This window comes from Pteropus medius, unplaced genomic scaffold (genome assembly GCF_902729225.1).
Source record: "Pteropus medius unplaced genomic scaffold, Ma_sr-lr_union100, whole genome shotgun sequence".
NCBI lineage: Eukaryota > Metazoa > Chordata > Mammalia > Chiroptera > Pteropodidae > Pteropus > Pteropus medius.
In genome coordinates, this window is record NW_024352148.1 from 495,237 (window position 1) to 510,406 (window position 15,170).

The window sequence follows — 15,170 nt, forward strand, 5'->3', positions numbered from 1 at the left end:
CTGTCGACATCATTTCCAAACCAGTCCGGAGCACCTATTTTAAGCAAAAAAGGATCGGTTGCTTAGTAGTGCTTGACTCTATGAAAAATGTAAGCAGGATTCCCTGTAGACTTATCCTACATGCTGCCCACACTGTAGAATTTTAGAGGTAAACGAAGACCAGATTGAGGCTACTGTACCTTAGAGAAACTGACCCATTTTCCAGTTGACCTTTTTTAAAAGATAAAGCCGTTGTCACATTATCTAAAATCTTGTTATTCACACAGTGATATTGCTGGTAAGTGTTTAACACCTGGCTGGCAGTGGAACTCTGATATATATTTGCTAATTTGCACAATAAACTACTTCTATGATCGGATAGGGAGACATGGTACCAGGAAGTATGAAAATAGGGAACTTGAAGAGAAATCACTGGCAAATGCTTTCTTCTCATTCCAGTGATTACAGTTCAGAAGCCAGGGCCTTAGTCCAGGAGGGTCTGATCTAATTGGGTAGATAAAGGGCTTCAGAGAACTTAAGGTGGGAAATCCTCCATGTTTCCTCAGTTAGGGATTTCAATTTACAGGTTACACTTTTTTAAGTTAAATAAACATTGACATCAGATAAAATAATTTCTAAAAAGTAAAAGTGAGCTAATGAGAACATTCTAATGAGGTATACAAGTCACCAGAAAGGAACTTAAAAAAAAAAAAAAGAAAGAAAGAATTGCAAAAGAGCAAGTAAAACGATTCCTCGTACCTCCAGTCTTGGAGGGAGACTTCATAAAGAGTGGACCAGCCCAAAAGTCATACATGGAGAGACCTGGTTATTTGACCAAGCCTGCTGCTTGCCCCTCAAGTGAGAACTCCCTGAATTATATGGCATCAGATTTTAGAAAGCGCATAACAGTTCCTGGGCAGAGTAAGTCTGTTGTTCTATGGGCTGGACTCTAGCACCTGGAAGAGTATCTCCAAACCAAATTTCTCTGTTCTCATTTGGACAAAAGTGCTGATATGTATAGAACACTTGAAAACTCTAAGGACTGCTCAATTGTCTTCTTTCAGATACATAATAAATAGTTTTGATTGATTGCAACCGTAACCCTTACTGAAATAGCCCCTCTGTGCTCTCTTTAGATTCATTCACCCAACAGTATTTACTGGGTGAAACTCTGTGTCCGTCCTGGGCCTGAGTGCCAGGTGAATATCTGGACTAGAGTGTCTCAAAGAGCCTTTCAAACTTTCAGGTTCCAACACCTCAGATGGAGGTAGAGGTCAGAACCAAGGAAAAGGAAAAACAACTTCTTAGAATAAACATCTTAAAATGTAAAGTTCTTTAATATTAGTTTGCTTGGCCATCTAGATAGCTCCCAATGATTGGAATATTTGGTTTTTACTGACTGAAATAATGAACCTGCTCTCCAAAAACATCTACGTAATGGCTCATAGTACAGACTAAAAGATTTCTTTTCATAAACAATGTAGGAAAACCAATAAAATGTCATGCTGAAGGACATATAGAATAAACAGATGTCAGGAAATTAAAGGCCCTTAAATATCATCGAGCTCACTTATCTCCTTGAAAGTTCATCCCAGTGGTCCCATTGTTAGAATGAGTTTGTGAAGTAGGTTAGATCTATTTTAATACTTCATGTTACCAGGGAGACTGAGTTTTGGCTAATTAGCTTAGAAAACAACTTAAAAAATGTAATGCTTTCCTTGATCTGGTAAAGGGAGTGAAAAATAATTTTTATTTGTTGAATAATTTATGTGTAGTTAACACAGCTAACATCATTTGCATATTAGTAGAAACTAGAAGTCATAAAACACCATCTTTTTCAAGTTTTTATTTTTTCGTTGATTCATTTGCTAAATTTTCTAGGAATATAATAATAAATTTCCAAAATGGTTTAATTCCTATTGTTTTGTGCCAGGAAGTACGTAGATACTACGATGTGAATGTATTTCTAGTACAACTATATCAGCTCCTCAAAGTCGATGCTGGCGAGAAAGCAGGACCATGTTTTGCAAATATTACTTTATTTTTGAGTCACATGTAAAAGCCTGAATACTTTCCATAAGAAAATCATTAAGTACAAGATTTACAATGACCATAAACAGGAAATTTGCCATATAGCAATTCATATTTGATTCTCCTTATATGCTTGATGAGGGCTCCTTTCACGCTTTAAGCCAGTATAATGTATGTGGACATCATATTTAGTGAAATCTTCAGTAAGGTTTTTTTAATGCTGTGGCGAGTAAGTAAGTTTTCAGGAATTTAGATAAGAACCGGATACTACAGTACTATCAGAGATTATAAGATAAACTTTATCATTATTATTTTTTTTTAAAGAACTCAATGCCTTTTAAGCATAATTTTGTCATTGCAAAGTTATGTTACCTTAGAAATTGCCCTGTGGCTTTCGAATCACCTTCAATGAAAAGACTATTTCTCTTCAATTTGTTAAAAAATAGGATTTATTTAAAGCTATCTATGTTCTGGGAAAAATTTTATTTCTGGTTGGCACAATAAATGATACAGTCCTCTTTTTCTCAACACGAAAGTATTTAGATATTTCTAAGTTTAAATAAAAGTGTGTTTACATGAAGTTGCCCAATCCACATTTCTAATATTTACCTCTTTGCCTCGCTGATTCAAAAACACTCTCTGAATGAAATAGTTTCAAGCTGAGGTAAAGGAAAGGGGACAGTGCAGAGACCTGCGCCTGTCTCTCGCTGGGTTGTCTACTTGGTTTGGGCACAGCTGTCTCCCTCCTAACTCTCCACTTCTGAGGCCTTGTTTCTTCTCCTTGCAGAATGGACTCAACGCTCTCCATCTGGCTGCCAAGGAGGGCCATGTGGGGCTTGTCCAGGAGCTGCTGGGAAGAGGCTCCGCCGTGGATTCCGCCACCAAGGTAACGCTCATGCTGGTAGAATTTACTTATTTAGAAAAGAGGAAGCGATTTAAAGCTTCTTTCCCTGGTTACACATTTCAGAGGTTTGCTGGAGCACAAAGCTTCGTGATAAGCGGAACTGAAATCGCAGCCTCTTGTGTTAAACGTTGAAGAGTTTGAATTGTTTCATCTAGGGATGTAGCAGACGAGACAGTTCTGTATCTCTAGTTTCTAATAGTTTGGCTTTTTTCCTTTGATTGATATAGAGACTAGATTAATATAATTCTCTGTCAACAGTCCTATTTTACTAAGGTTAATTCATTTTTTAAACTAAGTTTATATAGTAAACATCTCAATGGAAATGAACCAGTAATTTTTATGCTTTAATGAAATTGTTATGTCTTTTAATGTATTCATTTAACTTGGTAAGAGAATATAAATTTTTTATACTCTGATCAAAAAGAGATTTTGGATCATGGATTTAATTATTAGGGTAAAATTAAATTCTGTCACTGTAACGTATGTAAAGAAATGTACAAGATGCTGGGTATACTAGAAACTTGCTCCCTTGTTCAGTCTGCTTTTGCTGAAGTATATTTGAATCTTGTCTTTGGGGAGTCATTTCAGAAACAATAGGAATTTTTTAAAAATCATCAGTGATGACAAATCTTTGTCATTAGAAGGTGAAATTTTAATTTGGAAAAAAACTGTATCCAGTCAGATCAAGCCTGCCAACCAGCGCTGGCCTGTGATAACCCATGGTTGTAGGAGATGCAGAGAGAGGCAGGCAGGCAGGCCTGCAGCTAGGGCACTGGGCTAACCAGGAGGAGACAGAATGCTGGACTGTGCTGGCAGAAGGGCCAGTGACTTGGACTTCCAGCACCGCTTGCATAACTTGCAAATTGTGGCTGGCCCTGCTCACAGCATATTGGACAGCAGTGCTCGTGAAGACTTAAAACCAAAACAAACAGAAAACTGGCAGCTCCAAAGAAGTTAAAATATAAGCTCTCACTATACAATAAATTCCTACTTTGAACGTAATGAGAGAATGAACATTTTTATTAACATTTATCTTGACCACATCAAATAAGTGCTAAACAAATATTTAAAGAATGTCAGTTTGAATATATTTGCTTTCCCTAAGTGGCCCATATTAATGTAATATATTCATTAAAGCAACCACTCTTTGGTTGCTTAATTGTTTATTATGACTTTCTTTTTTCCTTTTATTTAAACTCTGTTGACATTTTAAAGTATAGGTTCCTTTTAATCATAGATTGTAATTGTAGAATTGTAGATCCAGAAAAAAATCTTACTTAAAGCACCTCATTTAAAGAGAAGGCAACTGAGCCCTCACAATAGTATGTGAGTGGTAAGAACTCATTCTTTCTATGTTCGTAACGTAACAGAATTGTGATGGAGGAGAAGACACTATATGGGATGGCTAATGCTTTGATGGTAAAAAAATGATTCCTTCCCAAGACTGGCTACAATATTGATCGAATGGCTAATTCTCACCGCTTGATACAATCAGCAAAATTGAAAATGCCTGTACATTTCCATTTCTATGAAATTTGGAAACTGGTAACATTTTATGTTTTGTTTCTTCAAAACAGAAAGGAAACACAGCTCTTCACATCGCCTCTCTGGCTGGACAAGCAGAAGTTGTCAAAGTTCTCGTCAAGGAGGGAGCCAATATCAACGCACAGTCTCAGGTATCACGCTCAGACTTTCTCCTCCATAAGTGGATTTAAGTTGGAACAGCTTTGTGAAATTGCTCAGTGGGTCTAGCCTACTGTTGGGTAGATAAATTTACTGTAAATACTTCTGTTATTTATTTCAGCCAAATTATTTTGTTAACTCATTCAATGACATTTATTTTTTTTGCTGTATCATGATCTCCCTCTTAATATAACTGAAAATATGACAGGTGCACGGTCTGTCATTGTCTTAAGACATTTAAAAAAGAATATAAACTGTTTTTTCCAGAATGACAGCAACATCTGTGAAATATGAATTACTTATGCAAGTTGTGTTGCTCTATAAAAGTATTTTCTCCTTAAATTTTAAAAATTCTCAAAAGGTTAGCATTCCAGTGGGAAATCTGCTCTCAAGTGGGATTCACACTACCGTGGTTACATCCCACCCAAGTGCAGGCTTCACAGAACTGCCAAGGGAAACAAGAAAACGAGCCAGGCAGACAGCCTTGTGACACACACGGTAACAGTTACATAGGATGGGTGCTGCATAGTCTCAAAATGAAATTAAGGAAAATTTTAAAAGAATAATCAAAATACATCATACTATACACCTTAGCCCTATATTTTTTTCTGACGGAAAGGGGAGAAAATATTGCTTTGCCCAGAGCTTTACTCTTGGTATCTATTATGTGTTTATATAGAAATTGAGACACATATATTTATAATTAAATCCAGTCCTTCTCTTGGATTTTAAAGGTTTTTAGCTTTCTGATACACAGGCCACACCACAGGGGCCATTGGCAAAATAAACCAGTTCTTTTCTATCCGTCCCTTGGGCTCACCTCATCAGCTTGCCTTTGAAGGCCTCCATACAGGAATATCTGTCACCTGTGGGTTCGTTGTTTAGATATGGTTCTTGTTGGACTCATTACATGCTAAAGAGCCAAGGTTAGAATCAGCCCTATTTTCTTCAGCTTTGATTACAGGGAAGAATCTGTTGAAATTATGACAGGTAAGGCATTGTCCATTTTTATCTCTGTAATATCAAACTATTTTAAATAAGCACATTTTCCCCTTATAACCCAAATTTTTAGTTAAATATATAGCAATATTTTGACATTTATTGAGATTGTCACATTCTAAAATCTTTATTGAATGGAAAAATTTCTAATTGGTACCATGTGTAAAGAACTCCTGTATATTCTGTAAAGTATGATGGGATCTTGGGCTTCAAGATGCAGGACTCTAAAAATCTACTCCAGATTAAGGGCTACAGACTATTCTTTGCAGCAAGAGGACACCTTGCTGTAGAGCAGAGATTCTCAGACCTTCGCACCACAGTCACCTGCGGGGCTGTTGAGATGTTTGTCTCTGGTCACCACCCAGAGTTTCTGGTTCAGGTCTGGGGTGGCACCTGAGAACTTGCATTTCTCACAAGCTCTCAGGTAACACTAATCCTGCTGGCCCAGGAACCGCACTTTGAGAACTGCTGCTTTGGAGAATGTAGGTGAAAACTGGGCATAAGAATGCTGCTGTAAGACTTAGTACAGACAGATTCAGCTACGTGCGTGGATCAGTAGTTTGTGTCCTTAAGAAGCATGGAGATGAAAGCCTGGTCAAGCTCTGTTGCCCATAGATTCCTTCTGACCAGAAGTTCACACAGATGGTAGTGTCCTTAGTATCTATAGAAAGAACCAGGTTACTTTTCTCAAAATGACTAGTCGAATGTAGCAATTTCGTGTATTGTCATTAAGAGATTTGTACTATATCAGTTAGCTCAATTTAAGATTGACATTGTAGGGAATCCTGACAAATAGCTTCAAAATGATTTTTATATCATTTAGAGTGAGAAAAATTAATAATTAAAATTTAGGATGTTTTCTTCAATGCCTAAGTCATTTGATTAGGCCTATGACGTATTTTGCTATAATAGAATTCAGGTAGCCATCATTGCCAATTAACAAAAATTATTATGAGAATATTTTATAATTTGATGACTAAAATTAAAATGTAAGAATTTATATAAAACGGGGTGATTATTTTGCTCTGTGTATGAACAAATTCCAAAATCTTTGTTTTAAGCGATGTTGGATATGAGTCCTTTGTGTATGATTCTCGTCAGTCCTGTCTTATTTAAGATACAGATTTCTTCTGTGACAGTTGCGGACGTCAGGTAAAGGGGTAGGAGCCATGCTCATCATAGCTGGACAGTCACTTCCTTTTGAGAACCAGAAAAAGGGCATAGGAATCCCAAACGCACCACATAAATTCTGATTGTACTCAAATTACGCCTTCTCCTCCATCTCTCTAAGAACATGCAAGGCAAGTACAGAAGAGTCTGTTAGGAGCATTGGCGGCTGCCTAGTCCTTTGCCTTTGATGAACTTCTGAGTTATTTGGAAAGGGATCACGAAGTTTATTATTGAATTAAGAAGTTTAGAAACTCTCTGAAAATCTCCAAGGAATATGTGTTCAGTAAACATTTACAGGGCTTGTGGGTCATGGAGAGGCATACATCTGGATTTTTCTGTATTCTCTGTGTAAACTATGAGACCTGTGAGAAGCTCACCTTCACAGGACACAGGGTCGATTTGGTAGTCAGTGTCCTGAATCCATGCAGAATTCCAGAACCACCAGCAGAGCAATTTAAGTATTTTAAGTAGAATGATGTGATCGATACAATAACACACCAAGTTTCTGCACTCAGCAGGGATTGGTTTCTCCCGAGCCCGGTTTCCCGTGATGTTACGTATCGCCTGACCATTGGCTTTCCAGCTGTGGCCCTGGGTCTCCTGGATTCAGTGGCGTGGAGAGCTCAGGACCACAGTGAATGCAGAATCATGGGCTGGAGGCCAAATTAGAGTGATTCGAGGGTGGCTGCTTGCTTCCTGAAAACACAGGCACTTTCAGAAAATCTTTACCTGGCATCTTAACGTCCTCCAAGCAGTCCTACGCAAATCATGCTGAGGCGCTTTCCAGTTATCTGGGCATTTGCATGTTACTTTTATAACCTGTACACCTGTTAGAGATAAGACTTCTAAAAATCGTTCCAATTATATATTAGCAAAGAAATTATACTTTGAAAAAGTTTTACAAATATTCTCAAGTGCTAAGTTTAAATTTTTGTAGCACTTTTACCCATTGATATTTGTCCATCTCAGGTTTATTTTAAATGTATATTTACTATTTCTGCAAGGTGGTTAACGTCTTGGGAGCAGGTGATTTATCTCACACTTCTTTATAGTTTTGGGATTTGGCCTAATACTTGTAGATATATGATTGGAGGCTAAACATGTACACGTATACTCTTCATGTATGAGAATTTGTGTGTCTTCTGTCATTCCTAACAGCACCTGTTTAATAGTAATAATAGTACAGATAATGATATTGACCCCAAGGGTGTTGTGTACCTTCTCTTCATTGATGTTTTTTCACTGTGTCATTATTGATGACGAACAAAGATGGTTCCCTCCTCGCCCATGATCTCCATCCCGGCGGAATTGCTTCCCCTCGTTCCCACAACAGCTCTGCCTTCTCTGCAGAGTCCGGAGAATAATTTTTAAAATTCCTTTTACTCCTGTCCAGGACAGGAAGGGATTTTGCTGTTGCCGCCAAGGAAATCTGGCTGAGAAATTTCCCCTTAACTTTCTCTACAAAAATGTGACATTTTTGCTCCTCATATAAGAGTATTTTTCCTTTATGTCTTTATTATATTTTCTGTATATAAAATCTTTTAAATCAGAATGCCCACTGTAACAAGGCAGAGTTATCTTGAAAATATCTGGGTTTTGTTTTTTCCAAAGCAAATTGGTTTATGTTGTATATATTTTACTATAATTTAAAAAAGCAAACGAGTCCAGATAATCCCTCTGGAGAAGGAGAAGCTGAGTGAAATGTGGGGCATGGGGACTATTCTTCACCCAACCCTTATACATGGCCAGGCTGTGATGTTGGAGCTCCCGATAGCTGCAGAGTGGGGGGGCGGGGGGCGTCATTTTGTTAGAAGGGGGGTGTGTTCAAGACCCCCATGAGACCCTTTAAGGAGTGTGAGTCCAGGGAGCTGGCTGTGGGTTGGCAGAGTAGATGCCACAGACTGCAGCCCAGTAGTGACATCTGGCTCTCATACTCACTGTTAAAGTGTATTTTCACTTTATCTTTACGGTGATGGGGTCAGCCATGATGATTCTCTTTTTGTATATTGGGAAAATCGAGGCACAGGTAGGAAAACCAAGGTCTCATAATAAAATAGTGATGGGGCCACAACCCCGTGGGCACTTGGTAGGGACACCTTCCCGCCAGCAGTGCTCAGCGTCGTCCACTGGCTCCCATGAAGCCATCTGCAGCTCCACCTCTCAGTGGGGAGGCCCGGGGCTCTACCCACTGCCCTGTGAGCCCACCCAGCTCAGACCTCCTGGAGAGCCCCTTTACCTAACACGGTTTAACATGTGAGAGACGGGAGAGTGCTTCTTGAGATACGGTTCTCCAGTATCTTTGGAGTTCATCTTTTCTTATCTATATCTACATGGTTCTACATTTTCTTGGAATTTAGAGTACTTCAGTCCTTTTATGAGGATTCCACAAACACCATTTTTTCCCCTTTCATCTTATTTTCATGGAGAGTCCAAACAAGATACTCCGATTTGGTATTCTCGATGTCATATTTCCTGGGTCCTTTTGCCTGTTTTATGCTCACCACTCTTGGTTATTTCGGTCTTGGACATTTTATTCCAAAAGAAGACTTTTCTGTTTGTACAACAAACGTGATTAGGCTGTTGTTTTGTTAGCTTTCAGATTTTCAGACCATGACCGTTAATGCCAATTACAAGATCACACGACCATTGATTATACTCCCAGAACCCGAGAGGTGCATATACCCACCATACGCAGGGATGGGTATCTTTTCAGGTGTGGCTCCTTACAGTTCTTTCTTTGTTGGCCTCATCCGTTGTCCCAAATAATTTGAGGTGGGTGGTGAAGAGGGAGAAAGCCCGCACAGCTGTCCAGGATGCCCATCTCACTGAACTGCTGCCACATGGCTGCAGAGCTGTCCTTGGCTCTCAAAACAAACATCATAATGGAACATTCCGTTCGCACACACACACATGCGTTCACACACACACACAGAGTCTGTAAGATGGGATCCATGTTCACAGATTCCAATAAAAAGCTTTTGTTTTCCGCTTTTTTTCTCCAAATATATACATATATATTTGGTTTTTTCTTAATAAGTTTCTTGGTCTTTTAAATCGAGGAAATTACTATTATAATTCAGATTCTCTGAAGTTAAGACAAAGGCATGTACTTGTATTCGAACCAGGGATATGAAAGAAGTCAGGATACTTATGTTGCTTTTGACTCTGAAAATCAGCTTGCTGGGTGATTACAGTTTTGTAAGAGCATCTGTATTTCTCGGCATTCCAAGTTCAACAGGAAAATGATGACAACTGAAGTCTTTAACATTTTGCATGGAATGGAATGATCTCATATCCTAGTAGCATTCCAGTATTAAAATTACTTTTAGAGAACAGTTCACTGGAGGGCACGAAGCTGAGTGAAGTAAACCAGATAGAGAAAGACAAATGCTGTCTTGGTGAAGATGTCACAGTCACAGTTTTCAGGGGGTACATGACTTAACCTTGCCACTTTTTTATTTCCCTGGGTGAAGATTCGTCCCCTGACATAGAGGTGCTTGGGAGAGTCCTTCCAAGGAACGGCCTCAGGCACCTTCAGATGACTACCTCTGTGTCTTCTGTGTCCATTATATGAACTAAAGATTCTAGATGGGAAGCAGCAAGATTTTTTTCCTCAAAAATATGACAGCTCTCATCATCTATCACATTTTCCTTATTTCTATGGCTGCCAAAATCCAAGTGTTCTGTTACCGCACTGGCCCCTGAGTTCTGCTTGTTACCATGAGATTTTTGCAACGAATGCGTATTCCCATCTGCCCTGATAGCCTTCTTCAACTGACTGCAGGGAGATGTTTTAACTACATGAGCGTGTGTGTGTGTGTCCTTGGTGAATGTGAGTGTATTTCAAGGTCTAAATGAGAAATAAATACTCCACAGCACACCTGTCTGAGTATGTGACAGGTGGTTCCATGTGTTGTCCATGTGAGTTTCTATGTCATTACATGGATAGTATTCATTCTTTGAGGTTGTATCTTCGGCAAGTTCAGAACTAGAACGTGTTAAGCAGCTGTTAAATAGCGAGTTATCCCTGGGGGCTGGCCATGTTCCTGGTGCTCTTTCCTTTCTTGGCCTCGGCACTGCCCTGAGGCACTGCCTGCTCTGACGCCGCAGCGGCTTTTGACCGAGCTTAGCCAGGGGTGAGTCAGCGCCACTGCCCCGCGAGCAGGGCAGAGTTCCCGGCAGCTTCTGTTGCCTCGGACTGTCCTTGATGCTCAGACGTTCCGGAATCCGTGTGCGTTCCCGGTCCTGTTCTCACTTCTGATAGGATGTGAAATGGGACCTCAGTTATATCCCAAACTTTAATATTAGACAAGAGGGAAGAATGGCATTGGATTGAGCGCTGTTGAAAGACTGAAAAAACTTATAGGAAATATTTTGGAATAAAAGAAAAGGAAATTTTTACTTAGGAAAATTAAGAAAAAATGTTTGAATTCAAATGGAGTGTGTTTAAGTGTCTGCATGCTATCGACTGTATGTTTCAATTTTTGAATCGGCATGCAAAATATTCTAATCATTGAATGGCAAAAATGATTGACATTGCGGTCATTTCATCTCATTGGACACGGGACTTGGCGGATGTGGGCCTGAGCATCGACGGGGTGCTGCATACTGCCTTGCGTGTGCCCTGCCAAAGCTCAGGCCGCCAGGTGCCATGCGGGGCTGTGGGGGGCAGGGGGGGAGCGGGGCAGTTATCAGACATGGGGCTGTGAGCGGCTTGGTCCAAATGAACCATATGGTGTTTTGATGTGTTAGATGTGTTTTTAAAGACTCGGAAGAGCATTTTATTTTCTCAGAGACACTTGAGCAGAAATAAGAAACCTGTGTGGTAATCATTAATTTAAAAACATTTTTGGGGGTATATTGTATAAGAGAAGTAAAAGAGTTATAGCTTATTTTCAGTATTTTGATCTGGAGAGTCGAAATTCTTTGATCCTGTTATATTTACTCAACCTCAAAATGATAAAACAATAAGCAATTAAATTATTACTATGGCTTAATTCAAAACAATTATTTCAGGTTTATGGATTTGACTTTGTCGAGGGAAAATAAAAGCACCCCACAGTGATTGTTATGACTTAATTTTCTCAGTATTTTTGCTTTTGGAGGTGGCACATTTCCTCTTCTAAGCTACTGGGTCGTTTATGAAGTTGCTTAAAAATATACATTTTTAAAGCACTTGCTATATATGCCAAGCAAATTATTACATACTAAGGATCTGAACCTAGTAATCGATGTTGTTCAGCAATTCGAAAATAGAAAAATTTATTTAAAGAAAATGTATCAAGGAATTACTCTATTTTGTTTTGATATTAAAATATTCTTAACTTTATGTTAAAATTTTATCTTCAATGTTGAGACATTTTCATTACTTCTGTAGAGAATAATAAGGGCACAACATCTGCAAATTTAATTTTAGCTTTTATTTTAAAATTATTATATACACAACATAAAGACATTTATATAGATTATTATAAAATTGTATGTGATATAATGAGAAAGCATTTAATCCAGGGACAGATAAACTTGCCATTTCTATTAACAACTTAAATAAAAGTTAGCATTATATGTGCAAAAATAACAATGGAAGAAAACCTACCACTGAATACCTTACTTTACATTAGCCTCTCAAACAGAAAAAAATTATTTTAAAAATCTGAACACTTGGAAGAGCAAATTTATTTCCTTACTGAAAATAATCCACCTGCTTTTTTGTAGTTTAACCTCATTCTTAAACATCTTTCATATTTTTTCTGCAGATGTATCTCAGGGTTACTGAATTATATATTTATAACATAATTATAGTAAATTTTGCTTTTAATACTTTTATTTTTGCGATACGCTTTGTGATATTTTAAATTTCCTGGAAAATGCTTTATTTTAAACTCATTGCAATAGTATAAGCTCTATTTTAGTGTAGATGTCTCTGTCAACTAAGATGCCTTCAATTGCAAACAAGAAAACACTACTTCATACTTGGGTAAATAAAGAAGGGACTTTTTTGGCTTTCATGGATACGAAGTTCAAATAAGTTAGGTAAACTCCAGTAGTTTTAGGAAGATTAGTTCAAGCTGATGTATAGGGCTAACTGAAATGATTAACTTGAAATATGTCAAATAGTTCACGTGTTTTCTTGGTACTTTATCCTTGAGTAGCTGAAAGCAGGGATTATGGCAGATGCAGTGGGAACACAGTGTTTTCAGTGGTGTTTCTGATGGCTAGCAATACCCAGACATGATAAAATACTGCCCCACTTGCTGCTCAAGCGCATGGCAGAGTAGTGTGGTAGAAAGGGCATGAGCTTCAGGATTCGTTCCCTGTGGGCTCCGGCCCCATCTCCGTGCCTGAAGTAGTGTGGAGCTTGAGGCCTGTGCTTCATCCCTGTGAGTGTTCATTTCCTTGAATTGTGTAGAGATGCACTACTTATTTCACTGGGCTGTCAGGGTAAGTCACAAATACAAAGTGTGTAGCCTTCTCTCTCCTGTCAACCACCCCCCTAAATTTCTTGCCCACTGGAAATAGACACTGGAGGGATTCTGGTGTCCAGGAGAACACGAGGACGTTGCCCATGGAGCTGGCTGTGCCACGTTCACGGCCATGGCTGGTCAGAGCTCTCCTGCGCGTCTCCAGTGAGTGGCGTAGGGGAAGACAGGCGGCGGTTCGTCATCCAGTTCCCAGATGGGAGCGTGGGTGTTCTTGGAGGCAGTTTGATCCTGGTCGGAAGCGGGCAGCTAAGGGGCATGGAGGGTGCCCCGAGTCTGGAGTCCTTTGGGGTTCAGACCCCGCTCTTACTTCCTGTGGCTGAGTGATGATGGGCCATAGTCTTCTCTATTAAATGGCCTGAATAGTGTAGTTCTGGACAAGACAAGATGATTTGGTAAATACGCCATAAAATTTAACCTCCCTAGGTTTAGAACGTTAATCATTTTAACGTCATTTAGTGGTTTAGCTATAATCCCTTAAAGGGGACCTTTGCAGATAAGGTGGTTGAGATAACTTGTAGTCTTAACCCTGATAAAGAATTGTCAAGTTTAGATCATCTGAGAAAATTTGTACGGTATTTTAATTAATAAAATACCTTCTTAACTACCAAGCAAGTGTATAATTGCATCTTTTGTTCTTTTGCCCTAAGTATACCCGTGGAATACACAGAACAGTGTTTATTTTTGTGACTGCAATTAGTAGTACCCATTGGATTTTTATATCCTTTGCAGCTGTGTGTTTACCATATATTTAGAGAAATTATTTGAATCATCCTGACCTTAAAGCTGGGTGATAATTTGGGGATGCTTCCTGACCTTCTCTCTCGTAAGGCTAATGGAGAGGAAGAATGTGATAGTCAGTACCCGGGATGGCAGCTAGAGTGGTCACCCCCGACCAGCGCTGACCGCTGGGTGAGGGCCAGCCTGCTCGCAGCATGGCTGAGGCTGGGGGAGGATTCTGCTTTGAGAAACACCTAAATCTTGACACTGACCTTCCTGCATAGGAGAGGCTGCATTGGAAGAGAAGTGCCGCTCTCGCTAGGTTCAAACCCAGAGCCATCTATAACTTCCCATTTTTTCCCATTGAAATTGATTGTGTAATGGGTGGTGAGTTTTACAGTAGATATGGAAAGTACATGTAATACTCTCAGAAAACGAGCAAGTGGCACATGGCATTAAGAGTATTATCAAGATTTAAAACTGTAATTTGCAAACTCTCAGACTAGGTTGCTTCATCTAAGCACATACACAGAAGCCACCTGCTCCGCTCATTCCTTCTTACTAATGCAAAGACTCAGTCTTTCCCAGTTGCGGTCACTTGTAGCTCTGGTGACCCTCCGTTCTACTGGAAGGGTCCCTTGTGTAGCTCCTCCTCGGAACCCAGCCCAGTCCAGGGACCATGGTCTTGGTGCTTTGGGGTTGGGGACACGCTACTGAAGTCAGAGCTCAGTCAGCGTTAAATGGTGCCACCGTGTTTGATAGTTTTTGTAGTTTCTAGGTAAGATGGTGTTTGGAGACAGTTGTATGACTAGAAAATTTGAAAATTTGGAAGTAACTTCCTTCCTAAAGAGAAAGGAAGCAGCGTTGGGTACGTGCTGATAGGTGTGCTTGGCAGGGCAGGGCAGGGCAGGGCAGGTGCGACCTTGTTGGACGTGTGCGAGCTAGCTGTGGCTGCAAAGCAAAGGAGCTCCAAATTCAGTGGCTCGAAATAGCAGTGAACATGGTTATCACAGTGTTTGTGGAGCAGGGGTTCTGTAGTGGCTCAGCTGTGTGATCACAGCTCAGCCTCTCATGAGATTTAGTGAAGGTGTCACCCAGGACAGAAGCCGTTCGAAGGCTTCTCTGGGTCTGGAGGATTCACCCTAAGCTGCCTTTCTCACTTAGGTGGCAAGCTGGCGCTTGTTGTTGCTGGAGCCTCTGTTCAC

The 15,170-nt window shown here is 39.7% G+C and overlaps 1 protein-coding gene across 12 annotated transcripts in view; it reads left to right on the forward strand.

Annotated features, from left to right (window-relative positions):
• The window catches only part of ANK2 (ankyrin 2), a 281,232-nt gene that overhangs the window by 145,118 nt on the left and 120,944 nt on the right, over window positions 1–15,170 (forward strand). For all 12 annotated transcript variants that reach the window (XM_039846891.1, XM_039846890.1, XM_039846888.1 and 9 more), the window contains 2 exons: window positions 2,798–2,896; window positions 4,492–4,590. In XM_039846891.1, the coding sequence (XP_039702825.1) occupies window positions 2,798–2,896; window positions 4,492–4,590 (198 nt within the window). The remainder of the gene's footprint in view (window positions 1–2,797; window positions 2,897–4,491; window positions 4,591–15,170) is intronic.